At 35.9% G+C, this 27653-nt stretch overlaps 1 protein-coding gene and 1 long non-coding RNA gene across 2 annotated transcripts; both read left to right on the forward strand.

Annotated features, from left to right (window-relative positions):
• Positions 1–5836: 5836 nt before the first annotated feature.
• LOC114534898 lies at positions 5837–7294 on the forward strand. Its single transcript, XR_003688176.1, has 4 exons — positions 5837–6159; positions 6264–6338; positions 6650–6816; positions 7044–7294. It is a non-coding gene; the product is annotated as an uncharacterized LOC114534898 (long non-coding RNA).
• Positions 7295–22346: 15052 nt separating this feature from the next.
• LOC114534861 (microfibril-associated glycoprotein 4-like) lies at positions 22347–27320 on the forward strand. The gene is made up of 5 exons (XM_028556340.1): positions 22347–22385; positions 23777–23786; positions 24395–24517; positions 26109–26492; positions 27070–27320. Exons 1-5 carry the CDS (start codon positions 22347–22349, stop codon positions 27318–27320), a joined length of 807 nt encoding a protein of 268 aa, XP_028412141.1.
• Positions 27321–27653: the final 333 nt, after the last annotated feature.

Genomic DNA, 27653 nt, shown 5'->3' on the forward strand with positions numbered 1-27653 from the left:
TACCTTGTACTTTAAAATGTGTTCCAACAGATCAGCATCATTATATTTGACATATTTAATAAAAGCCTTTGAGTTAACATTACGATCAGTATAGCCGCCATATTGGATATTGATACCTACTGCAACACCTTTTAATATTTAAAACACTCGAACTCGCGTTTTATCATATTTATTTTCCTTCGGGAAATAGAACGATAATGGAAGGGGAGCTTCATTCATATATTAGGTTCAGGCCGACAGATGTCTTTAGTATGTGCATTAGCATTCAAATGAAGTCCTAAGAGAGTTTTGAATAAACATGCAACCCCCCCCCCATTATCGTTACAATTTCGGTCCGCCAACCCAACTAATTATGGTAGTTCTAAACCAGCGTTTTTAACCTCGGGACCTGTGCATGACCATGTTCCAGATAACTTTTCGCGATTCAAAGATTTTACAAAAGTGCTGACTCGTTACTTTTATATATTTTAACGATATCACAAGCATATTTGAGTAATGAGGAATAGTTAATGAGTTATTGATCACTGGTGGAGTGTCACAGTACTTGATTATACTTAAAATAATTATACCCACATTGATTTTTATCATTTCAGATTCTTAGCAATATTTGAAATGATATAAATTTTGTAATAAACAAAACACAGCTGTTCAAGCTTCAGGCGGTTTACATTCGATGTGAGTATGACGATAAGTATTTTTAATTATTTGTAAGTTTGTCAAGTATTAAATCTGGTATTAAGATAAATGCAATATATCTATTTATTATAGCCTCCTCCCCAGGCATCTCTTATGTATCAAAAATGCATAATTAGCTTGGGCTAGCTGTGTGAGGGAAGGCGAAGAAAAAAGTGGGGGAGATGCCCGCCATAAATGGAGACAACAGTTGAACTGCGCACGCCAGCTAGCACATGCTAATTTTAGAAAAAAAATGACAAATTGTACGGTGTATAGGGCAGAATGGAAAGGAGTGAAAGAATTTTGCAACAAACTTGAGTGAAATTTTGTGGTTTATTAAAGAATAAAAGTGTTTTGTAATTGTGACCTGATAATCCATGAAGTGTGTAGTCTGTAGAATGCAATTTGATACATTTGATAATGATTAATATCAACATAGCTGGGCAAGTTTAGGCAAAATCGAGCAAATGTTGTGGAGAAAATATCGAATTTTTTCGCGTTTGACCCATTAAACGTGCACAGTTTCAACGACGACTGTGAAGATGAAGGGTTATGCAATTTAATTCAAGCGAATATTTTTCGGGGGGGTGCGATAAAAGTGGGATTGATATTCCTCGATTTGAATGTATTGCTAGCCTAGATCATAGATGCATGCCTCCTCCTGTGTCAATGCAGTGCATGCAAGGTTGAGTTCCTTAATCTTTTGTTTTGCAACACCCAAATCTTGTTTGATGCTCGTAAACTGTTTTAGAATTGAGAAATCTCCGCTACGCGTTGCATGGAGTGCCCATGCCAATTATAATGGAATTAATCTTAAATTCAACCAGGTGAACTGTTTTACGAATTACGACTGGTGATCGGATTGAAAACAAATTCTGTTAAACGGCACAAGTTTATAGCGATGTGCAATTTGACAACAATATCTGTACGAAACGGATATCCTAAAAGCTTAAATTTTATCGCAAAAAACACTTGATAGACATGCATTCTACCAACATCAAGAATGTCTCAGCCGGTAAGAGGCACTAAAATTTAACCATCTTTTTATATATCCGGCTTCATATGATATGCTATTTCGCCGTTTAACCAGATACATCATCTTGTATTGTTTGTACGTATGGAGGCGTTGACTCGTCGTAGTTTGCACAGGAATGAGGATTGAAGATTTGATATAACTATATAAGCGCGAATTCCAAAGGCAAAGTGTAAGACAAAGCGAATGTACATATCATGCGGTTTATTTACATTTTTGAACAATTGAACTTCTATACTTTTCAAAGTACGATGTGCTTCTGAATTTCGCGATCGAATATTTAGGTTCGCAAGGCATCTAAATGCGAATATGAACTGCATGTATTGTTTATGTTCAGAAGCTCTATATTAAAGACTGGCACGTGCGCCGGAGTTAACGCCAGAACAGGCGTCTTGTATTCATTTTATAATGCCATTACTCGTAAATATCAAAGACGGACATGTACTTTGCACATTGCCACACGCTGCTAGCTTTATTTAGTCTTATCCGGATGATTTTGAGCTTGACGAAATGCTTTGACGTTCATTTGCTATATGGCATTGAAAAAGCATCGGAGTTTTTGACAAAGTACAGAATACATCAAGCTTTTGGATGCATCCATGGCATGAAAACATGTTCAATGTAGAATGAAAAAGCGTAATTTCTATCAAAAAGGTTGACTAAAACTATAGTCTTGAATAGAACAGCTACTGTATGTACATGAGAACAAACTTTTACAACATGAAAACCATTTTTTTGTTAGTGCATGTTATTCTGTTTGAGCAACAGTTCGTTGGCCATGTTAAAAAATACTACAACCATATTTAGGTATAATGATTGTCGTATACAAAATATTATATCTAGCTAACTATGTTGCTTGTACTATTATAATACAACGGAACCGAATCGCATGCAACCGCAGTGTTATTTCTGGACAGTGCTGTAATTGTATAGAAACACGGGAATTTTCCCGCCGAACTTGACCAGCGATATCTGTCAAATCATACATGTTGCTTCTTTGCAATCTTTCTTGCAACCTTTCTTTGTAGCTTCAGGAAAATTGAAGTTCGCAGGGTTATATTTTGCCGGTATAAGTATGTATGTCGTTTCTGCTTTGATACCATTTGAAATTTTCGGCGGAATTGGAATGCTAATTATTTCCGAATTTTTCGTTACTGCGCTGATTGTAAATATCACACTTTAGATGTCAACTTCCTTTATTGATTACATCATCCTTTCAGATTTTAAAACGAACATTTTTTCAAGCCGAAAAAAAAACCGGCTGGATCGCAGTTATGTCTTGTTCTGCATATTTTACATGCACGAGCATATCGATTATCGATCAAGGTGTCTTTACCATACAATATTTAATTTCTCTAACCACCATAACTCTTTTTATAAACGAAACACCAGTAAGGATGATATTTTAATTACTCGCGAGTTGGAAGAAAGAATGACAGGCAGTGATTCAGAATTGGTGAGTTCGTGGCGATTTCGAGTTGCAATTGGCCATAAATAATAATTCTGATTTTAAAATTGCTGGATTTTTGGTAAAGCTGTCAACAGAAATAATTTATCTAACAAGTACGATCGTACTACAGGGTGTCCCAAAAAAAAGTCCCCGCTATTGAAATGAAGCTTTTGTTGGAATTTGAATGCATGATCAACGCAGTAGTGTGTAAATAGCATATTTATTAGGTTGAGGCATTCAAATAAAGCGTCTTGCTTTCAATTGGGTTTATCATAATATTAAGGCAATCAGATTCGAACCAAGGCTTGATTTCAATACAGGGGACATTTTTTTGGGACACCCTGTATAGGGACCAGGGTTTAATTTCTGAACTGCATTGTATTTATAACAATGGAGAGGACAAGGCTTAGTATTTCTAATCTTTTGCGTTTACTTATATATAGGCTGAATATTAATGATATGTATATATTATTTGCTGCATATTTATCAAGAAATGCTTGTAACTTGCTTCAAAGTCAAAAATAAGAATTCGAACTCCGTCAATCGATGCCGAATATTGCTTAGAGTGATTGTGCCAAGTTTCATTCCGATCAAACAAGTAATGCTCGAGCTTTAGGGTTTTTTTAAAGAGCGTCGCCCCCTAACAACAACAAGAAGAAGAAGAAGATTAGCAGCGGTTAGGGACCAGTTCCTGGTCCAAGAATAAACAGAGACTAACAATTAAATCGTTTGCGAAGCCGAATAATTATGTAGTTAAAGCCAGACTTCGCTTATATTATATAAGTGAGTGTGTGGTTTGTTCTAAACAAACCATCTAGACGAACTATGTAGACGAATATGTGAAACGAAACATGATTATAGCGCTTTTAGAAAGTGCATGAGGATTGGGGCATCATTTATGTGGTTTATGATGATTTTTTGATGATTTTTCGTCCCCACCCCGTATTTATACAAAAGAGCCGGATGACGTCGAGACGAGCTACCATACAAATCCGTCTAAATAGACGAACGTTAACTATTCCTATAATTCATGTTCATATTTTCATGTTCATATTTACCGCAGCGCTATGCGTGATGATGCTGATTATATAGTATAATAAGCAATAGCTGAGGATCTCTTTGCCCCATCATGTGGTACGTAGGCTATATTATGTTATTACTGATCATAAACTACGTAGCACAGTATTAGATGATAAAGGAGTTTCTCTCAGACGATGAGTTAAAAAAATACTTTAATTCAAAAACAAAAGTTTACTTCCTGAACATGACAAGAAAAGTTCAAACACAAATTTGTTTTCTTTTTACTTTTATCGTTCATATATAATGATTACAGTGTTAGGGCCGATTCTATCTACAAATTTAACTTGACTGCGGTAGCTCAGTATATCTTTCAATACGCTCGTGTGCAGACACACAAGTCTTTGCGGGTCAGTACACGTCGTTAACATTTCCGACAATGTCAATTCATTGTACACTAGCAAATATACAGTTGTGAATCAAAGAGGCAGCCAAATTTCATAGGCATAACCGCCAATATTCGCTAACATTCTACTTTCATCGCTGTTTCGGATAGGAGTACGTGTCTCAGCTGTAAATTAACAATATGGATCAGTATCGTCCTTTCCGATGGCGACCTTGTCTATTAACGATTTGCATGTGTGAAAATATAAGTAATCATTGAGTATGTACATAACAAAAACATGCATATATATCTGACAGTATATGTTTCTTATGGCATACTATCTTTTTCTTTGACTAATGATTACCATTGAAAGTGATGATTAAGGTGGTTTTACTTATATCATCAGTGCCGGGCAACCATCGCTTATTACAGACCAATTTAGTGCCAGTAATTATATGGTATAATAAGCAATAGCTGGGGATCTCTGTGCGCCATAATGTGTTGTGTATATTATGTACACACAAGTCTTTGCGGGTCACACGTCGTTAACATTTCCGACAGTGTCAATTCATTGTACACTAGTGAATAGAGCTGCGGTTCAAAGGGGCAGCCAAATTTCATATATGCATGCATAGCCGCCAAGATTCCTTCACATTACACGGGTATTTCTACATACCGAATAACATTTCTCAGTAATTTACACGTCAGTTGATCAACTATTTGTAAATTAATGATTTTAAAAACTTGTTGACGAGATCTTGGATAGAAATCGCTCAAAAGTCTCCTGATGTTATAAATTGGTTTCAATTAAACAACCTAATTATTATGAGTTCTCATTTTAGTTAACACGAAGCATCGCGGGCAATGGGAAATTTTTTTTCCCTGTATAACTACGAAAAGGTACCGCCACTTTAGATGTCGAGGAAACATCGGATATTATGTAGGATGTATGGGCAAAGAATGTCAATCTTGTGAATAAGGATGATCGACCATGTAAACGGGGTAGTAGGACACGTGTGAAATCTAAGCCTTTCAGAAGGGCTTTTTTTCATTCCGCACTTAAAAAGAGCATGATGTAATCTTTGTTGTTTATAACTCGATCCATCTAAAAAAAACTCTTTTACCAGTAAATTTATGTTCTTAAAAAACGTTTTTTATTTGTTGCTATGTAATTTCTGAAACTCTCTTCTTGCTGAGTATGCCGCATGATTCAGTATTTACATTTAGTGGCAGATCTACGAGTAGTCGGAATAAATCAATACGGCTTAAAATCGCAATCGCATTAAATTATTGGTAGATTTTTTTACTTCTTTTGAAATTCATAACAAATAGCGCTGTTCTTATGGTGTTTGGAATTTAAATTTTATTGTGTAACTTACTCTGACTACCCTTAGATCCGCCACTGTTTCTATTTCATGTGCTTTTAAGGTTCGTGGCTTCAGAGGTTGGTGGAGTATTGGGAAGCAGTGCGCACCTTTGTTTGAAAATTTTATTGATATTATGGCGTTACCGCGGATAGCAACTCCCTGGCAAATTTTTAACAGTGTTCCCCGACAAGTAGAGATTCAATTAGCAGTCTGGGATATACGTGGTGGAACAGTAAGTATCTTTATGATTATCTATGTTTACCACTTCTATGATACCCTTTATTAAATGGATCTGACTTCTTAAACATGTCGATAATTCAATTTTTTCTGATACAGGGTTCATGGACCAAAACAAGGCCAAGGGTAGAAACAATTTAAGAAAAATATCCTGCACTTCAGCTTATTACAGATGTAAGTTTGCTTTTAGTTTACAGCATTCATATTGATATAAGGTACCTGTTGGATTGATGTCAAGTGCTCTATTTCAACACTTTGCCATAATTCTTGTTGAAAAACTATCCAAACAGATAATTGACTGCCAAATTTCTTTGTTCGACAAAATACCCATGTGTGCTACTTAGCTATTTTTTAGTTAGCCTGCCATATTTTGTGTAAAATTCTCATTGATATTTTAGTTAATTGACAGAGTATGGGTTCTAAATTACCAGTAGAATAATTTTATTTCACAATGTATCTAGCAAACTCTATTAATTCTTTTTCAGGTAAAAGCTGAATTTCAAAGAGTAAACCACAAGTTAATCCATTATATAGCTGGCAAATTTCAATCCATTGATTGAGAAAAATGTTTTGGACTATGCCAAAAAATGTAACAAGAAAACTACATTGGTTCTAATAAACAGAGTGGAGAGAGCAATTGCTGGGAAATCAGGTAAATCATGCAATTAATAATCTATCTATATTGATAAACAAGTTTTCTTAACACCCATCAAGAGCACAGTTGCTTAGGTTTTGAAGGAACTATTGAAGGAGAATGCAGGAGAATCTCAGTCTCTCTTCTTTAAGATTTGTTCTGTAAGGGTGACAAAATTCTGCAAGCTGATTTGTTTTTTAAACACTTTTAAAGTCATTTTTAAAAACATTGGTTTCTTATTATAGGTTGTTGATTTCATAGATCAGGATAATTGGTTGAGAAGACCTTTCAGATGTTCAAACTTTGATGATTGCAGTGGAGGGGCAAATGTTAATTTATCGAAGAACACACTCAGCCTTATTTTATCTACTAAATATGGAGTACATTGCTGGTGTGGCAAATGAAAACTGCTCTCGTCGGGAAGCCTTAGGACAAAAACTTTTGAAGGACGTTAAGTACCCTAGACTTTTTATACATTCTTGTACGTAGATTTTCCTGTCACAGCATATGTAGAAATAAATATTTTTTAATCGCATTTTGTCTACTTCGTATGATATTATAGCTATGCTATTTTGTCGCTCCTTTGCCAGCGCTAAAAGTGCAAAAACTAAACCACACAAACTTCAGGTGTTAGATTAAAACACCAAAAATAGGCGTCAAACTAGCACCAAAGATCGTGCTAATATGACACCTTTTTTAGTGTCAATATGACGCCGCAAAATTTAATTTATGTTTTCAAAATCCGATTCATTCTACGCCAAAACAGCCTATACCGAGCTCAATTTCTACCTCGATAAAAGCTATATATCTGCGTGTATGTTAGCCAAATTTGGTTCGTTGGAAACCAGAGAAAGTAATTAGCCTCCTCCTCAGGCATCTCTTGTATGAAAAAAAATGCATATTTGGCTTGGGTTAGGCCCGGTTAGCTGCAGAGTTGGTATATATGCAAATATTTGAGGCCAAATTGTCATTAGTGCTATAAAGAAAACAAAAGGCAAAGACAAAGGAAACAAAGAACTAGTGTGATCTTGTTTGGCCTCAAATATGCAGCTGTCTACCAACCCTGGTTAGCTGTATCGGGGATGCGAGACAAAAGTGTGCGAGAGATGCCTGCCAGGCATATTGAAACCATTAAATATTTAAAAGGCTAAGATCGGAAAAAGAACTATACATTAAGGCACCGGTTATTTCTGTGAAAAGGCCAGAGCCTTCTGTTACATTGACCAAGACACACGAAAGAAGCGTAATAGAACCTGTGTGGAATTTTCTGTCGTGCTTGGAGTTAAATAGCTTAAATAGCTGTGGAGCACTGTTAAATAGCTTTTACAGCGAGGTTTTTTTAAAACCTAAAGAAGTACTTTGCCCAGAAAGGATCTTTTTAAATTTCGATATTCTTGCTGTTCTACCGACAGGATACGGTGAATCGTTGATTTTTTGTTTGGTTCCTGCCTAGCTGTATATGCGAAGAAAAAAGGTGTCCCAAAAAGCACAGCAAACAAAACATCAATTATTGTTGTTGTATCACCTTTAAACGCACTGATAGAAAACCAGATTTTGCGGCTAGACTTGAGTGGAATTCGGTCGTCTGCTCTCGATATAAGCAGTTCATCAGTGGATGTGGAGGAAGACGATATAGAATCTGAACTTATCTCAGCGACAAAGCCAAACTTGAAATCGGACACTATAATATTGTGTTCGCACACCCCGAAGCGTTGGTATCTTGCTTCATGGAAGGAAGTTGATGCAGAGCAAACTTTACCAGGAAAACGTCTGCGCCATTGTGAAAACTATTAACGAGAATAATCCTCATATAAGCAAATATGATATGTGATGAACAAATCAATCAACCAGTACATAGTGCATGTTGTGCTTACTAAAACTACATCTGTAATTTAAGGGGTCAAGATTTCAGGGTTGACTATGGCAATTTGTCGTTTCCAAGTATACCAGTTGTTGCCATGACTGCTACGGCAAGTAAAAGTGATAGAGAATCTATTAAAAAATCATTTGGGCCTTAAAGAATGTACCCAGGTAATTGGTAATCCTGCATGACCGGAGAAACATTACCTACAAAAAACATTTTACAAGTCAATCAGATGTGGACTCAATAATACACATTGAAGAAAACAATAGATCTTAATTTTTTAAATTAATTTCGTCAATAAAGTCATGTTATCGGGACGGATCAGGTGGAACTATTGCACGTGGGAGGCACGTTTGGGAAATTAGCTAAGCGAACACCAGAAAATTATTTTGGCTTGTGACTCGTGATTTAAATAAATTATTATCTAAAAAGCAAAGAGCAACGCTTTTTATATGTAGCCCAATATGGGACAAGTCAAAAGGTCATTACGAACACGCGGGAGAAAAAGTGAAGATACCAATAGTGCGTTAAACTTGGCAACAGTGAACATACGTCTGAGTGTCTTTCGTGAGCGGTGAGAGCATAATAATAATAATTATGTTGCATGGTGGAGGTCAACTCTTTCCCGTTGTAAACTTTTTGGTGTTGCGTCTTATTGAAAAGGGGGTATAAACGGTAGTTGTGGAACGTTCGTTTCTTTTATGATGTATAATGTATATCATATTTTTTCTTGTCAGTCTATTGCATGTCATGTGTGTGTAACGCGGTGGGTCTTGTCTGATTGCATTGTGTTGTGATATGTGAAGTCGGTGTCTGATATTTCATATATTAGGATGACGGAAGACCTAGCAAGGGCTAAGGTGGACACATTGATCTTAGCACGCATTTGAAAATTCTTTTAAGGGAATTAGATGGTTATGTAATTTCGGAAGATGGTGACTGTGAGCAATCTAAACTAATTCAATCTAATAATTTAAGCGCTTTTATGCACTGCCTGAAAATTCTAAATTAGTGGCATGAAGTAATTTCTGAATTTAGATTCTTTCGTAATATCTTGAAAGACACAGATTTGAGGGAGAATCAAACCATACACCGTATCGTGTGCGTCGGCAATAGAAGTCTTTAAAATTATATTATCCATACACTAGTGACTACAGTACTTTGCATTTAGAACGCAGTTGCTTTAATGTAATAATATAAATAATTTGCGCGCTTTTATGCATATTACCGCACAAAGTGATTTGGAATTTTGCAAGTAATAGCAGCCTCGCCCAGTAAAATGCGTCAAACTCTAATCCGTAATTCGATCGCGATTCTGCGATTGGCTGATATAGTACAACGCGGTTGTTGTAATATTGCAATATCCGGCTTGTTCTGTATATATAATATAGCTGAAAATTGGAATTATATTACTATAATTTCTAAAAGGTAAACTAAATAAAGCATTTTTAAATGAGGCTATTCATGATGCGTGATACTGGGATGTCTGCCGTCATTGTGTTGTATTTTGCGGACTAAAATGATAAATTTGCCGGGCTGAAATGTATTTTTGCTCGCTGATCTAAATGCGTTCACAGTTGGAGAAAAAACACATTTATGCCCGCGAAAATCAACTCTATTAATTGTTATATTAGAATTTATATTTGGCAGCTGCTTGGACAACAGGTAAATATTCACTAATTTTGATTCGCAGCTAGCGCGGCGAAATGAACAAAATATGAAATGGAGCCAATAAAGTTCAGGAGCGCTCGGGTGAAGATCTTTACCAATAGTTTCGCGAAGCATGCACTATCCAAATATTTGCTGGGTATTGACATGCATCTATGGAGAAGTCAAGGCGTTTTAGCACGTGCCTAAAGGTATGATCACTACATTAACATTAACTATATACGTCGGAATTTGTTCAGTATATATACATAATACTTCATAATTATCGATTATCATAACCCTTTTCCACATATATATTGCTTATCATGCATGACCGGAGGAATCCGATTTATCGAGTTGGGCCAAGATTTTTAGACAATACTAAGCTTACAGCCAGATAAAACCTGCCTATAACTGTTCTCTGTTTTCACAATGAGGGCTGGAACAACGAATGTTTGGCTACGATAAATAAATCAGCATATATGTATGGCGTATTTGTAAATGAACCAGTTTTCCTTTATTGATAATATCATTTATCCAATATGTTTTAATCGTTATTTTCTAGACAATTATATTCCCTTACCAAATTGAATTGTCTATCGTTGATACTTTTTGTGTGGCATTTTCTGACGTTGATGGCCATAAATTTGCCGAAGGTATTTTTGTAACTATGAATGGGGGTCCGGCATAACTCAAGCGTATATCAGCTTGTAGGCGCAAATAATTGCATGGTTTGAGTATACGTTAGAATTTTTAAGAAAGGATAAAATTCGCTTAGCAGCGGTGAAACTAAAGATATCTTCATTCCGATTTTTAGACTTTTCTTAACACAAGAACGAGGCTGCCTGACGTTCCCTGGTAACCTCGTTTAGTGTTAACGACTTATTTTCGCATTTCTTGGTCAAAATGAAAAAAAATGCATGTTTTGAAGAAGGATGTTTTGCATCTTCTCACGTGGCTAGTTATAGTAAAACTTTAAATCCATTTAATGAAATTGGTTCGAAATTTATAACGATATTGTTGTGACGTATTTCTCGAAAGCTAAGGGTCTATTCGCACGCCAGGAGGAACGAAACGGAAAGGTACATAATATTATGTTAATCTTTAATTCTTATCTATATTTAAACATACAGCGAATACAGTTTGATGTTTGTGGCCGTGCACTATTGATTATACATTATTTACATTCTTATGCATATAATCATATTGACATTGCAACACAATTATACAGTATAACCTTTCTAATAATAATCAGCGTTCTATTAGGCGTCAACGCTCAGTGCTTGCTATGTGTGATAATTTCTTGATCTGTGTGGATTACAGCACTTGAATGATCATCTATGCAGTTCTCAAAGCAACATTATTATAGAATTTTTATGGCCGACGAATTTAATACCTAAATAAAACGTCGCTTAACTACTCATAGAACATTTCTTACAGGCATGCAGCAGCTTGTTTTATATTTAATAGTAATATAGATTGATATATTATTGTTGCTTTATAGTCAATCCGACACATGCTTTAAAACCAAAATGAAAGAAACATCAAAAAGAAATTAGACTTTGAAAAAGCAAAGCAACTTGCTAGTAATACCTTGATATCAGTCTCAGAGAAGGAGTTACCAGAATGCAAGGGACTATAAAAAACAACTATTTTAAAACTGAACTCTTTATTTTTATGACTTAAATTGTCATATGTGGGGAAATCTCAGTAAGTAGACCAAATTCTAACTTCTTCTTCACATGTGTGCAATCGTTTAAATTTCCTATAAGTTATACACATATTTTTTAGGTTCCCTTCTATTATAGATCCTCCGATTATAAAGGTCTTACTCTCAAGGAGCAGAATTTGAATTAATGTTTAGTATTGACTGGATGTATCATAAAACTAAGAAAGTATGATGTGCCACGTCTGGCCGGATACTATACCCAGCATGATTTCTTTTTTATTATATATTTTAGATATGCCAGGTCCCTCTGTTTGCCACTGTACCAAATCATCTAATTCTAAAATTGCAACAGGTGCTTATAATGTATACATATATTTTACATGCATATAATTATAACACCAAATTTTTATTTCCTACTTAAATAATTATTAATTCTAAGGCCTGGTTTTTACTTCAACCATACCCTAGTTAAACATAGCGTATTCCTCTGTTTGAAAGTCATAACAATAATGTATAAAATTATTACGCTTCACCATGAATGACTACACTTCACTTACCCTACCCGTTATGTTATTACAGGCATACTAAAGTTACAGTTGTTACTAACTTTAGTATCATTTTTATATAGAAAGTGATAATGTAGAAACTGATGATATTCCACCTCTTGCGACATCCCCAATAAAATGCTGCACTAATGTCCACTCGCGGTTACAAATGAATATAATCTTTGATTTATGCTATAGCTCTATATGTGTAAAGTACCTAATCTTTTCTACGTGATTTCCATAAATATTATTAGGGACATTTATATACGAGGCAAATTAAGTTGCGACTTATTTAAGACGAGATTTGAATAAGACGCGAGCTGGTATAAATAGTTAGATCATTTCTTCGTGTCCTAATTCCGTATTAAGTGTTGTTGCCTCTCCACGTATCTCTTATTTTGCTGGAGTTTTCTTGTATTTTCACTCTAAAAAAAGATGTGTTTAAAAACACACAAAAACACACCTTACTGAGTCACAAAACACATCTTAATTAGTGTGTACAGAAACACACCCTGTTGTGTCAACTGACACACCTTAAGTTAGCACCCTATTTCTAAAGAAAATATGTGTTCAACAAACATATCTTTTCCTGAAAAACACATCTGTGAGAAACTGTACATCACATATTTATATTTTGTTCACGAACACTTATACACTACATAGTGGATAGTTATAGAACAATTAGTTTAATTGTATGTCCTGTCAATCATGTAATCGTATTGGATATTGTATTGTATTGTGTACTCGATTAAATTGAAAATGTAAGCGATTAAATTTAAAGATCAAACCTACGAAGCGAACCCTGAACGGTATTTATTACATGGCGCCCGACGTGGGGCGGGCTTTTTAAGAATATTAAAAGTCTGCTACTCGAATGAACGATGTCGACGAAGGAGAGACTAGAAAGGCTACGAGCACGGCGAGGTGGCCATCGCGGCGTGTCTACCAAACTTATGAGAGAAGCGACCGAGTTGCTGAAAACTCCTAAAGGAGAAAATATTGAAAGATGTGAAGTTATAGCTGATGATAATGATATTTAATCAGGGTGCCCATATCTCCGAAGAGTTTGTCAATGACGCCCTGCATAAAATACACTTACAATACAATACAATATATAAATAGATATCTTACAATATAAAATAGCAAGAATTACCTATAAAATATGATTAAAAATTAGTGTTCTACATTGCCAAAGTCAGCGTAGCTACATAAGGTAGCTACTTAAAATGCGATTTAAAGTATTTAAAGATTTAGTATCCTTAACAGCCGATGGTAAGTCATTGAGGCATAAATAACTTAAAGTTTGTTTAGCCCAAATAGTTTTTACTCTCTTAAGGCGACAATCATTTTTTCTTCTTGTGTTGTGCTGATGGATGTCACTGTTTAGTACAAAATCAAATTGATAATCGATTTGATCATTCTTTATCTTGTGTACTAATAGACAACGATGGTAGAATCTTCTTTCGCTAAGCGGCTTGAATTCCAAAGTACTTAAGGCCTCGGTCGACGACGCATACATTGGCATGTCAAGTATAGTCTTGGCTGCTTTATTCTGAACTATTTGTAGCATGTTCATTAACGTGATGTTATCTCTATCACCCCAGACAATATCCGCGTAGTCCAAAATAGGTAATATAAGGGCGTTGTATAGGGTGATTCTAGCATGGTGTGGTAATAAATGCTTGACACGTCGCAAAAGGCCAATATGCTGGTTTGCCCTTCACACCAAAGATTCGACATGATCACTCCAAGTAATATTTTTGTGGATTGTAATTCCAAGATATCTGAATATATCTTCTACCCGTTCCAACACTGTTCCATTAGGGAGCTTTAGCAGTGACTACGAGTACGACTACGAGTACGAGATTCGTCTTTAGCAGTGACTACGAGTACGACTACGAGTACGAGATTCGTCATTCTCGTGCGTTGTTTGCTTGACAGAATTGCGCGAGTAAACAACGAAACTGCGTCGAAATTAGCTAATCGTCAATTTCTGTTGTTTGGAAAGACAAGCAGACTGCTGGAAAATGGCGTAAAATGCATTAAATAAACAATGAAAGCACTGAAATTTTTTTTGGAATAAGTAATGATCTAATTGCGATTTTAGTTAATTAGTTAGTGTAATTTTTAGGGAGCTAGCTACACCACATTCATTTAAGATCATTGATACAAAGTACGCGGAACAGGATCATCTTTGAGCAAGAGGAGCGCAGCGCGTGCCTTTATAGTATGATGGCACGATGTACTGTGGGATATAATGAACAATTAAACCAGATCCTCCAACAGCAGATCCAACAAAATCGTGAGTAGATGAGGTCTATTATTAAGACCGTTGTCGTTTGTGCTTATAATGCCGTGGCATTATATTGCGAGGTTCAAGAGATATGACAATCCGATGACGAAACTCTTCAGGGTAACTTCCAAGTTTTGCTGGCTTTTCGTGTTGACAGTGGAGACAAGTCGCTACAAGAACACTTTGGAAATGCCCCTCGAAATGCTACCTAGCGTTCGAAAACGATCCAGAACGAGATTATTAACACAGTTGGCTGGTACATTACCTCAAAATTCTCAGCAGAAATTGTATTAAGCAAGTTGTTTTCAGTGGTAGCAGAGGAGGCAGCGGATATCTCGAACAAAGTCTAAGAGCAGCTCTCTTTAGTCATACGATTTGTCGACTTAACTGAATAGATTCGAGAGGAGTTTGTTGGTTTCTACCATTGTGAAGCTAGAACCAGTTAAGTGGCATTGAAGAATATGATACTGAAGGCTGTAGCTTACTTGTTTTGTCAATAGAGAGCTTACGCAATCACAACTTCATTCTTCAACGTCGTCGTCAAATACATCATAGTCGACGACGGCGATGTATTTCCCGCCGTCTCTGAATTGAGTGTTACGCAAAGAAGGTAGACGACGACTTTTTGAATTTGAAAATACCAAAATTATTCAAGCACTACAGCAGAAGCAACCGACCCTTCAAATCACCAAAATGCTTCAACACGATTCAGGAAAAGTCAACCTTTGATGGACCCGTTGGCTTGAGAAGAGAATGGTGTGATATGAAAGGATTACCTCCACAGTGTTTCAGGCATCAACAAGGCGAATGTGGAGTTATGTTCTGGGCTGCGATCATCAATGATGAACTTGTCGGCCCATTTAGAGTCAAGGATGAGGTTAAAATGACCGGCCCGAAATACATAGCTTTCCTAAAGGAGCATTTTTTGCCATGGTATAAGAAGAAAAATTTGTCATTTCGGAGGAATATGGTTTTTATGCAGGACAATGCTCCTTCCCATGCTGCACACTTGACAACCGGCTTTCTTAGTAAAGTTCTTATTAAAAAGGTGAAATTATGCAATGGCCAGCATGCTCTCCGGATCTCAACCCAATTGAGAACTTGTGGAGCATTATCAAAAGAGAGGTTATGCCGGTGGAAAACAGTACTCGTCAACAGAAGATCTGTGGAATGCAATTAAAACTACTGCTCGAGGTATTTTACCTGATGCAACAGGGAACTCACCGCATTGATGGATCGAAGGCTACTTTTAGTCATATCAAATCATGGATGATACATTAAACATTAATGAATAATATTAATCTTCTATTTCTGGTATATAATTATTTATCAAATGTGTGTGAGAATAAATTATACTGATTAAAATTACCTAGAAAGACGATATTGTTTCATTTTATAAATTTTTTCATTGCATCAATTCGCTAAATAGCTGTATAAGTGTAATATGCATTTAAAAATGGACGCCAAATATCTTTACTTTCTGAAAAAATGGCAATTGTTTTTTTTTCTATTGGACAGATAAACCCAAAATTACAGCTTTGCACATGTAATAATGTTTCCATCATAAACACTACACTTCATAAAACTCTTCTAAAAACCAAATGAAATGTAGCGAATCCAAAACCGATCCTTTTCGCGTAGGTCACACTATAACAGTCCGTACAGTCGGTGGTACAAACACACCACTCTGTCCCGTTCAGGCAATGAAGCGATACTTAGCCATCAGACCAGCAACAACGAATCGACCTCTGTTTCTGAATGCTTCGGGAAGACCACTTTCGAAGCAAATAGTGATCTCGGAAACCCGCAAATTGCTTTCACAATCAGGTCTCGCTGCTTCTTAATTCGCCGGTGACAGCTATCGCGTTGGTGCTGCTACAACTCTAGCATCAGCTGGCTTACCCTCTTGGCTTATAAAAACACTGGGTCGTTGGTCTTCGAATTGTTACGAACGCTATAGTCAAACTTCGTCTTCAACGTTACTGCGTATGCCGCGTATTTGTATGCAATACGCATGCTGCATATTGTGGGGATGGGGTGCTCCCGAAGGTCACCCTCTACTCCATAGACTCGCAAAGATTTATATGCATTCTTTTCTATACCTAGGTAAATAATTACCATCTTGGGGATCCACGACCTCTTTGGACATTTAGGATACCTATCTGGGAGCTATGACCGCTTTTGGGTGAAGTCCATTGCTGGGGAGCAGCTGCTAAACCCCTGAGGACGCGTCCAACATGGGGATCCACGACCTCTGAGGACATCTGAGTCATTGGCCAGGACTACATAATTAATTGTACCATAAACTACATCCATAAAGCTGTAACGAGTCTAAGGGGTAACTTCGACCTTATAATTATCTACATTATATTTGGAACACTTCTTCCTCGTAACCCTTTCTCCCACAATTGTGTCTCGCTTGGACCTTTAATGATTTAAAATGTTGTGTCTATCCGAAATGAAGCGTTAATGCCAAAAACTTGTGTTTTTCCATTGTTATAAATCTCCATTTTAAGGACGCCTTCAAAACTAGCTTTTCCACAGTGTCGACCTACGAAAGACGTCTTCACGGGTGTAAACACGCATGCGCATTTCAATTCTCCGGTCATTTCCGGACAAGATGATGACCGCGTCCTGCAAAATTTGACTTTGCGTAAGCTCCCTAATCGTGGACAACTTTCATTTCGCAATTGCATTACCGGGCGTAATTAAAATCCCTAGGCGGAATTAGTACACTCGGGGATATCAACATAGAAAAGGATCGTAGATCTTAAAAGAGCGTCACGAACTCTGACAAGGTCGACCTTACTGCTCTAGGGCCGTTATATGAAATCCGGATAGCGCTATTCACCTGATACTGATTTTTCAACTGTTCTTAAAATTTTTGAAGCCCAATACGAACTAACAAGTGTTAAAGAAGATCCTCAATTTATTAATACTAAGATTTGATCAAATTTTAAGGAAAATAAAAAAAAATACCCGGCTTTCATATTACCGGCCCCTGCTGTAAGTGGAGTCAGTCGCCAAACTTTTAATTTTTTGCAACGAAGATACATTCAATTAAATAATATTAAAATTTAGTCATTAAATAGTAAGAATCAACTTCATGCCGGATTCTAATAAGAAATGAAAACCATAGCTCAGTTGGTCAGGTTCAGTTTTAGGATAAATGTTTTTTTTCAGAGCAGTGGTAAAGCGCTAAAAGCTCGCAGAATACAGTGGCAGCCTGCTCATTTTTGATTCGTCGATTGGACTTATCTGGGCTAACTTGTGTGAGGTGGCCGGACTAATTTGCTACTTACTCAGTCCAATGTAGTCCATTTCATGTATTGTGATTAGTATAATTCGTTTCAATTTATCGAACTCATTGGATTGTTAGCGGGGTAGCCTTATGCTTACTGTACATGGACTTTTAACGGGGTCGGGTTGCTTTGTCTTCAGAATTACAGAATCGCAAAATTTATTGAATTAATTTAAATACACCTGCTTTTCTACTTCCAATCTGGTCTTATACGACGGATTACAATTTCGCTGTTGGGATTTTACAACATGTCTAGCACTTGATAAGAGTAGTGAGCCTCTTCATTATAAATTTATCAGTGAAATATATTTCCATCCCAAACTATAGCGTTCAAATTATTTAACTTATTCTCAGCAAGCTTATAAGCTTGCAGCTCTATAAGATAACGAATATTTAGTGAAGTGATTCTTCATCTTTAGTCGGAAATGATTATGTGATGCTATAAACTCGTTCGTCTGCATCTGATTAAAGCATTAACGTAGCAACGGGTATTTATACAAGTTGCATTCAAAAATATGAATTAAAGATGTTTTCAAAAAATGATATGAACTAATGATGTCTTCATCTCAGTGATTTATTTTCCGTCGGTAAAAAGTAAACGACGACTTGTGTCAACTTTACTAATTGAAATTAAAAGAACAGAAGATTCCAGCTATCTTATTTTTTTCGCTCGTGATGGGAAATTATCTTCTAATGTTTACAGTTCTTTAAATATTAACGACGAAATTAGTGATGTGCACGTTTTGTTTGTATTCGTCAAGTCACGAAAAAACCACTTCCCACGTAACTGAATGAATTCGAAACTAACTCGCCAGTAGGGGAGCATGCGAACGATTTTAGCAAAAATTGTATGATTCATTAGTATAAATTGCCGACTTATTCATCACCAGTGGCCGAAATTTTCTAGATTCGTCATGATGACACCATGAAAATAAAAAATTCTAAAACAATTTTTTAATGGTTTCCGTTCTTGGATGGCCCGATCGAAACGAGGAGCCAATCAGAAATGTATGCATGCATGCATGTTATTTTTTCTTATAACAAAAAAATTTTCCCGAAGTAATAAAGAAACTGATAATTCAGTAGATTTTTATACTTTGATCAACTGAATGATTCACGATCTTTTACAAAAATAGCAAACGTAACATGTGTTTATTCTTCGCTGCAGCTGTCGTATGCATTTAGCTGAAGCTTTTTTGTTTTTTCTTTTGGCTATATATATCTATTTTGGCTGTTTACCTTGGTGTTTGTAGCAAATAATACATGTATATTAACTTAAGCAAAAATAGCAGTAAAAGCGAACGATTAATAAGAAAGACATTGCCTTCTCTATTGTTGTAAATTAAATTAATGCTAATGTGAAGCTTCTCTCAAAAATGTGGACGACTAATTTTTTGATTATCAAATCATAATCTTGAAGCCCTTGAGCGAAATTAAAACAAAATCGGAACTCGATCAGGTAGTTCTCGATCCACTATACTACGATTATATCAATTTTTTGAAGTCTTTTAAATATTCAAATCTCTGCATCTGTCCTTTTCGTTGTCTTAAGTTTGTTGGTTTCAGATCGCGTTTTAGAAAAATATCATAACAAATATTTAACTGCAGTTATTGCAGTGACAAAAAGCATGCACCTGCTATGCAATTAAAGCACTGTTATAGATGCCTGGCGCTATTGATTGCAGACAGTGGACTCAACACCGGCGTATCGCTTCCCATGCATTTATATTTCTGCTACAAAATGTTAATTCTAAACGCACTGTTTGTGGTAATTTTACAAATGGTGAACGCACAACCCGCGAGAGATGGCAAACCGTGCACATTGAGGAATTTTAGGCGCACCAGTGAAGGTAGGGGCTTAAATATTTTGCAACTTTCCCAAAGATTTTGCCTTAAATATTATATCCTTTTTCCTGGATGATACTTCCTAGCTGAACTTTCTCAAAGTTTATTCCTGGGCGTTTTAGTTGAAAGTTTGAGCTAAGGAATGCTAGTCGTTGATAAGAAACCACTTATAAAGCTTAGCATTATTTAACGGCATCTTGTTCAAGATGTCCAGGGATGATTTCTGTTCCTAGCGATTGTGTTTACCCCTATTAATTAACATGCACTGAACGACTTTTAGGCTCATGCCTGGTTTTCATATGTCGTAGTTCATCGGCGATGTCTATTGTCGGTGGCTATTGATGCATATAATCCTTTGTCTATCGAAGAAACGTATATACTTCATTGACCACCGACAATAGATCCTAGAACATCGCGGATGAATCATGACATATCAATAAACCAGACTTACACGAATGAAGGTTAAGTTAGGATCATTGTTCCTTATTTATCGATTGGCGGAACATGTCCATCTATATTTCTATTGAAAGATGTTAATTTTAAACTTGTATTATTTTTGATATTTTGCTAACGATTAATTCACAACCTGCGAAAGACGGCAAACTATGTAAAATATCTAAAGATGTCAAGTTTTCATCGGTTTAACCTTAAATGTTTAGTGCAATATTTTCTTGAATGAAAACCTTGTAGCGCGTCGTTAATATTAGCAAAAGCATTCCACTCAGATATTAACAAAACGACTTTTAAGAAAGCTTTATTTAAAATTCATGATGTAAAATACTTAATCATGCATTCAGTTTTTCTTGGGGCTGGCTTTACTGATTCATGAATCATAATACAACAGGACAGTCACATGAATGTGATTGGTAAATGCATCTTCTTCATCTAAATTACACGCATAAAGTTAAAGATTTTTCCGCAGAAATAAGGCAGAAACATACGATTACAGAGATCTAAACGGGAACGTTGCGAAAATGAAATTTTACTAATCGCACTATAGTGACACCTTTTACAAATCGCACTACTACCCGACAATGTTACATACGCAATTTACACCTTTTCCCACACAAGACGTTCTCCATAGCTTAGTGGGCTGACTTTTAAACTTAGATTCAGTTAGAATCCGAGAAACTAAAATTATTCACGATCTTTTAAAATATAGCAAATATATGTGTACTTCAGTGCATTGAAGGCGTCAAACGCTGCAGCTGTTACATGCATGCATTTAACTAAAGCATTTTACATGCAACTACGCAGTTGACAGTTTAATTGACGTTTTTCGATCTTTTACTTTTGACGTTGAAAGGATTTAAGTTACAAGTAATTCTTGACGGTATTTGTAGCATCATATCACTAATACTAAGGAAATATAAAAGTTAACGCAATCGATTAGAAAGACCTAAGACAGGAAATTAAGGAAAGAAGATTCTTACTCACTAATTTATATATTCACAGACTATATAGTTTTCCAAAATGAAAGGTAGCACTTGAGCCAAAAAGAAAATCAAACGATAAAGGAAAATAAAAGAAGTTTGTTTCGTCACATACCTTATTTAATGAGAATTAAAACGGATAACGATATATATAAAGATGGCTGGCCTATTATACACCGCATGGAAGTTTCAACGCATGAAGTATAAGTGGGAAAGTGTATTTGATGCTAAATATTATTTATTAGATGAAGAATATTTATTGAAATGATTCTCGATATTCGATGCAAACATCGCAAATAAGTGTTGAACATGCACATTCGTCTCCAGGTGGCTAAAGAATTAACGTGGGTTGTTACAAATTGCATTCAAAGAAAATAATATGAATTAATGATTTTTTAACTGAAACTATATGAATCAATCGCTGATGTCTTGATCTCAGTGATTATTTCTCCAACAGTAAAAAGTTATCTTCATCCGAAAAATATTGTCTGATGTTTATAGTTATTTAAATTTTAATGTCATAATTGATGCTGTGCTCGTTTTGTTTGTATTGGTCAAGTCACGGAAGGAACAATCGCCTGCACGAAGCTATATATATATATATATATATATATATATATATATATTATATATATATATATACACCCGTTTGCAAAAACGTTGTTATCCTAGTACAGGGGAAAACGGACTTTTACTCAATATGATAAAGGTGAATGATTAATATAGAATGCAAATTTATCAACCTCAACGGTCTGTATTTTACTTGCAGGAAATCAAGCACTGCGACTATCCGATCTTATATCAAAACATACCATTAATAGTTTAGCAGAGTGCCACATTCTCTGTAATAGTAAAAAAAATTGCTATGGTTACAACTACAGACAGAAACAAAGCAACCTTTATACAAACTGTCAATTGAGCAACAGCACGGTGAAGATGAACAAAAAAAAAATGAAGAATGGGCCATGGGTTTTTTACAAAGACGTTTTGGTAAGAACCGTATTATTCATTTGCATTGTCTTATTAAAGTGTTTGGGTACAAACAAAAACACAAAGGGTATACCTAGACTTTTTACATTTCAATTTGTAGCGAGCGAAAACACATTCACTTAAAGCATAGAATGCAGAAATGATGTGTCCACAATTCCACGAAAATTAGATTATATTGTGAAAGTCAAGGTATACCCTTTCGAGTGCAATCACTGCATAAATTTATTATTCGAAAAACAACATTCGACGTTTACTCGTATAGTGCTTGTTTATATAAATTATTTCTGGTGTTTTGATGTTTTGAAGATTTAGTTATAGTGTTCAAGTATTACCTTTCGCCTAAACCGCGAAAGTCTATAACTGCATGAGTCGTGTGGTTTCACTTCACCTTTACGACTTTGTTTGTTTGGAACAAACACGGTCGTAAAGTTGGAGTGAAAAAATTGGAAACGTCATTCATCATCAGCTACATAAATAATTATAATACAGGCTTTACAATTAAGTCATTTGAAAATGATTATATACTTAGGAGGTTAAGTCTGGCAAGCTGAGGAAATATTTTTCTTCGTTTGAAATAGCAAGGGATTGCTGCACCCAGTGGCATAGCATGCAAGCCCGACGAGTTAGTCATGCTACACAAATTTTATGTTATTATCATTATTCAGTTCTTTAGCAGGCAGTAGTTTTCCCAGTCAATCGACACCAAAATATTAGCATAGCACGCGCTACGTCGCTGTATCCAGCTAATTTGTATAGAGGTAGCTAATGAGAAACCATGCAGAAAGTCATTAAAATCGACTTCTTTACTTAAAAATTTTTGAGTGCATTTTCTACACTGATACTTTAACTTCTCCGTTATTTTATTTAAACTTATAAATGGTGCCTTCGCCACATAATGAAATTTCTTATGGCAAACAATGATTAGAACATTTTAGCACTCAAAAATTTGTAGAAATTGTATGTTTTCTTAATCTCACTCACTCCGAAACCTAACCATAACTCATTTGAAATGTTCTGCAACAAAGGTTGAAGTAATATACAGTACTGCTCAGAAGTAACCTAATGCGACGAACGCGTTCAGAACGCGTTCCCGAACGCGTTCAGAACGGGTTCCCCTAACGCGTTCCGAACGCGTTCCGAAATGCGTTCCGAACGCGTTCCAGAACGTGTTCTGAACGTGTTCTGAACGCGTTCCCGAACGCGTTCCGAACGCGTTTCAGTATTTTCACTTAGACGCTTCGTGTGCCTTCGGAAATTCCGAATAAATTATCGCGTAAAAATAAGCGCATGTGTAACTTGTGTATCTCATTCGAAAATGATACTAATATGTATGTAGCATCTTAAGAAATTCGGACTGTGAACTTACCATGATCTTTTTCTTTCTCATGTAGGTAATAGAAGGTAAGCCAAAAATAAATACGCATTTACAATTCTGGTTCGCAGGTAATCCCATGAAATGTACAAATAGTTCCAAATGGCAAGCTAGCCCCTTTTTAGAGCTTATAATATTCCGATTCATGCCTTATCTAATTAAGGTTGAAATATTTTGATGTGCTGCATTGTAAGCACATTACTAAGCACATAACAAAGCAAATAATTTTGTTTTTTTTTCAATTGCAATACTTTGTATAATATACTAAAGTATAAAAGTTAGCTATCCTTCTTTGGCAATGCTACTTACATAGTTTTAAAACACCATACAAATTAAAAACCTATATGCAAATGCTAGAAATGCAGTCTAGATACGCCAATAAAAACATGTGGTGATTAACTCGCTTTACATTAATCTGGATTGCAAAACAAAAGCATGTTCGATGAACTGTTCCACGAAAAAGCCCGTTGTTGCTTACTGGTGAAAGTATTTCTCTGGTATCGCAACCAGTCCTATAATATAGGACATAATACTTATGTTAATTAATGATTATATTGGAAATCTAGTTTCGGCCTTGAGTGTATAGTAGAATAGGATTACAAAAATAACTGCAATGCAATTAAAGTATGTATTTCAGATGTCGATGAATGTGAAAAAGGAACGCACAAATGTGACAAAAATGCAAATTGCACCAACACTCCAGGTTCATTCAACTGCCAGTGTCAACGTGGTTACACAGGAGAAGGACGGAAATGCGAAGGTATGATTACACCACCCAATAACGTGTTATGATCGGGGGTGATCGATTTTCATCGTTATTTTTGTTCTAAATAATATGAATATGTACACATAAAAAATTCTATTTCAGATGTTTATGAGTGTGCGTCTTGTTCCCTTGAAGGCAATATATGATGTCTTAAAAATGTAGAACTCACGCAAAATAATTTTCTGCCATTTATGCTGTTAATTTGTCTCTTAAAAGCCCCCTTTTTCTGAAGTAGCTATTCCAGGCAATAAATCAGTATTGAGCGCAATTGCTGCTTCCCTTAGAAGGCAACGCAATATTCTTGACATTATTGAAGATTCGCGATGTTTGTTCGCAGTTTTGCGAACATAAAATTAATATTGTACGCAGTCCACCGCCGTTATCTAAATGCGGCAATGATCTCGATCATTTGGAAGTTCGCGATGTTTGTTTACAGTGTTGCGCAATACATACCTTAACAAGAAGGACACCAATGCGACAACGACGGCAAGAACAAACTGCTTGAAATAAATAGCTGGAAGAAAACTTGTCATGTATTGTATTATAACTTTATAAGAATTCAATACAGCATATCGGGAGTTGAAAATATGGCTTTTTTGCTCGTAACCGGATTCAACTGAAGTGAATTTAAAGCAGCACTGTGCAGCCTGAGATATAGGCGTCGTACACACGAGGTGAAAATTTGTGTTTGTCGTTGTAAACTGAGCCATGCAGTATTGTGTCCAAATTATTGATTTTAATAACTTTCATAAACTTTAATCATTGTGTTGATGGCCGTTGTCGTCGTGCGTCGTCGTCGTAAGGTCTTTATTGAGCTGTAAGCTCGACTATCGATTCAAAAATAACTAAAGGGCACTTAAGAGACTGCATACCTCCGCCCGTGTTACTGAGCCATAATACACGTCCTTAATAATTTGCACCTCATTACGCGTTCAGTGAGTTTTTCTTAATTAACCGGGAAAAGCAAAAAAAAAAATTTTAATTTTTCGTTCAATTTTTAACTAAATTCAACCATATTTTAATCACTTCTTCCTTTGCCGATGGGCAATGCATTCCTAAAATTTTGTACGAATACGTTTGGTATTTTTTGAGTTATCGTGCTCACAGACAAACACCCACACAATACACACACAATACGCACACAAAATTACAGCTTTGCACATGTAATAATGTTTCCATATACCCTACACTTCATAAAATTCTTCTAACAACCAAATGAAATGTAAAGAAAAAACGATTTTGCATATAATTTTTGGACGCAGTGTAGTCGGGTGTATACTAAAACTGGATAGAAACACGGAAAATGTTTTCTATTTCTTAATTATTATGCATGCAGAGATTGAAAAATGTTCCCCGGGACACACCTATGTCATGTGAATGCTATATGCGGCAGCGTTATAAGGGCCTTCAGGTCGAAACGTCGAGAAGTGTTTTAGGCAGTTGTTATACCACATTTGATGCTAATTTTCAAAATTATTTACTCTTTTTGGAGTACATTTTTATATATTGCAAAGCTTACATGGATTGGTTTCTGTACTTGTGTAAATGCATACACTTTCATAATCATATGTTACATCATTTTCAGCTACAAGTTGTCTCAACTTGTACCACAGCGGGAAGAGATCTGATGGAATTTACACAATCAATCCGGATGGTAAGAGTTCTTTTCAGGTCTGGTGTGATATGACAACTAATGGAGGAGGATGGACGATGTTTCAAAGAAGACAAAATGCAAGTGTGGATTTTTTTCGTGGTTGGTTAGAATATAAAACAGGATTTGGATCTTTAAACGGAAATTTTTGGCTTGGTTTGGAAAAAATTCATCGCATGACAAAAGCTGGAAAAAAGAATTTAAGAATCGACCTGACAGACTTTGATGATTCAACAGCTTTTGCTCTTTATTCCACATTTTCTGTGGCCTCTGAGTCTGAAGGTTATAAGTTGAACATCGGTGGGTTTTCCTCGAAGAGTAAGTAAATTTTAGTACACTCTAAAATGCCGAAGTGTCCAGCAAGCACCGAATAAGTGTAAATACACACAATAATTTTGGTGTAACTCAGTATACATCCACAAAGTGCAAATATATGTTTCATATATGAAAATTAATGCATTTTGCTTAAAAATGAATTTTATAGAAATAAAACCAAGGTTTATGTCGGTTTGTACGCATTTCACTTACGCGTGAACACGATCTTTACTGTTTTTAGTTTTACTAACACGGTGCCGGACTTTAAACCCAGCTAATAAATTGGTGGGATTTTTTTGGCTTACAAACTATAGAGAGCAAGCAAGCATGGAAGCGACGTTTTGACAACACGGACGTCACGCGTACTTTACAGAAAATTATTGCGTCAGCAGCCCGTGCTTGAAATCCAGAACGACAGTGGGAAGGATTTCACCACAGAGTAATTGGGTGGAAACCAAAAATAGGGGTCAATTAACATTAGGTTTGGCTCATGAAGGACGCTACTTTTCAGGCAGGAGATTAATTCGGCACTGGTTTCTTCTGGATACAGCTGGTTAATTATCTTTTAATATAATTTCAGGTAATGCTGGCGATTCTTTGACATCTATGCATAACGGAATGAAGTTCTCTACCAAGGATCAAGATAATGATTGGTATAGTGGTAGCTGTGCTGTGTATTGGAAAGGTGCTTGGTGGTATAACAAATGTCATGATTCCCACCTCAACGGCCAATACCTCAACGCAGGTGACAGATCTTGGAGTGGCATCAACTGGGTTAACTGGAAAAAGGATACGAGATCTATGAAAAAAGCTGAGATGAAAATCCGCTGACCTCAATTTTTGAACTGACATGGTTGCAACATTTATCTAGTACTGAAACTACTCACTATATCTTATAATGTTCGTAATTATTTAGACATCTGAAACATATATCATAAATTCTTACTTCCTATGCTATCCTTTTGGAAGAGAATAATTTTATTTCCCTGTCGTTTTTTATCTTACACAGTGGAATATAAAGCCACTGGAATATAGAGCTAGCTAGTCTGTTATAGTCAATGAAGAAATGCATGTGCCAACACGCACACACAAAGTATCTTCAAGGAAATTGAATATTTCTAACTTATATATTTACCTATCTCTGTCAGATGTGTCAAATATATT

The sequence above is a fragment of the Dendronephthya gigantea genome, unplaced genomic scaffold, assembly GCF_004324835.1.
Source record: "Dendronephthya gigantea isolate DGI-Jeju-01 unplaced genomic scaffold, DenGig_1.0 000108F, whole genome shotgun sequence".
NCBI lineage: Eukaryota > Metazoa > Cnidaria > Anthozoa > Malacalcyonacea > Nephtheidae > Dendronephthya > Dendronephthya gigantea.

Excerpts from the sequence above, each read along its gene's own strand:
- LOC114534861 (XM_028556340.1), top strand. The coding sequence starts at position 22,347 with ATGAAGAATGGGCCATGGGTTTTTTACAAAGACGTTTTG. Across the intron at positions 24,518-26,108 it reads AGAAGGACGGAAATGCGAAG|CTACAAGTTGTCTCAACTTG; the intron begins GTATGATTACAC and ends CATCATTTTCAG. Across the intron at positions 26,493-27,069 it reads CGGTGGGTTTTCCTCGAAGA|GTAATGCTGGCGATTCTTTG; the intron begins GTAAGTAAATTT and ends ATATAATTTCAG.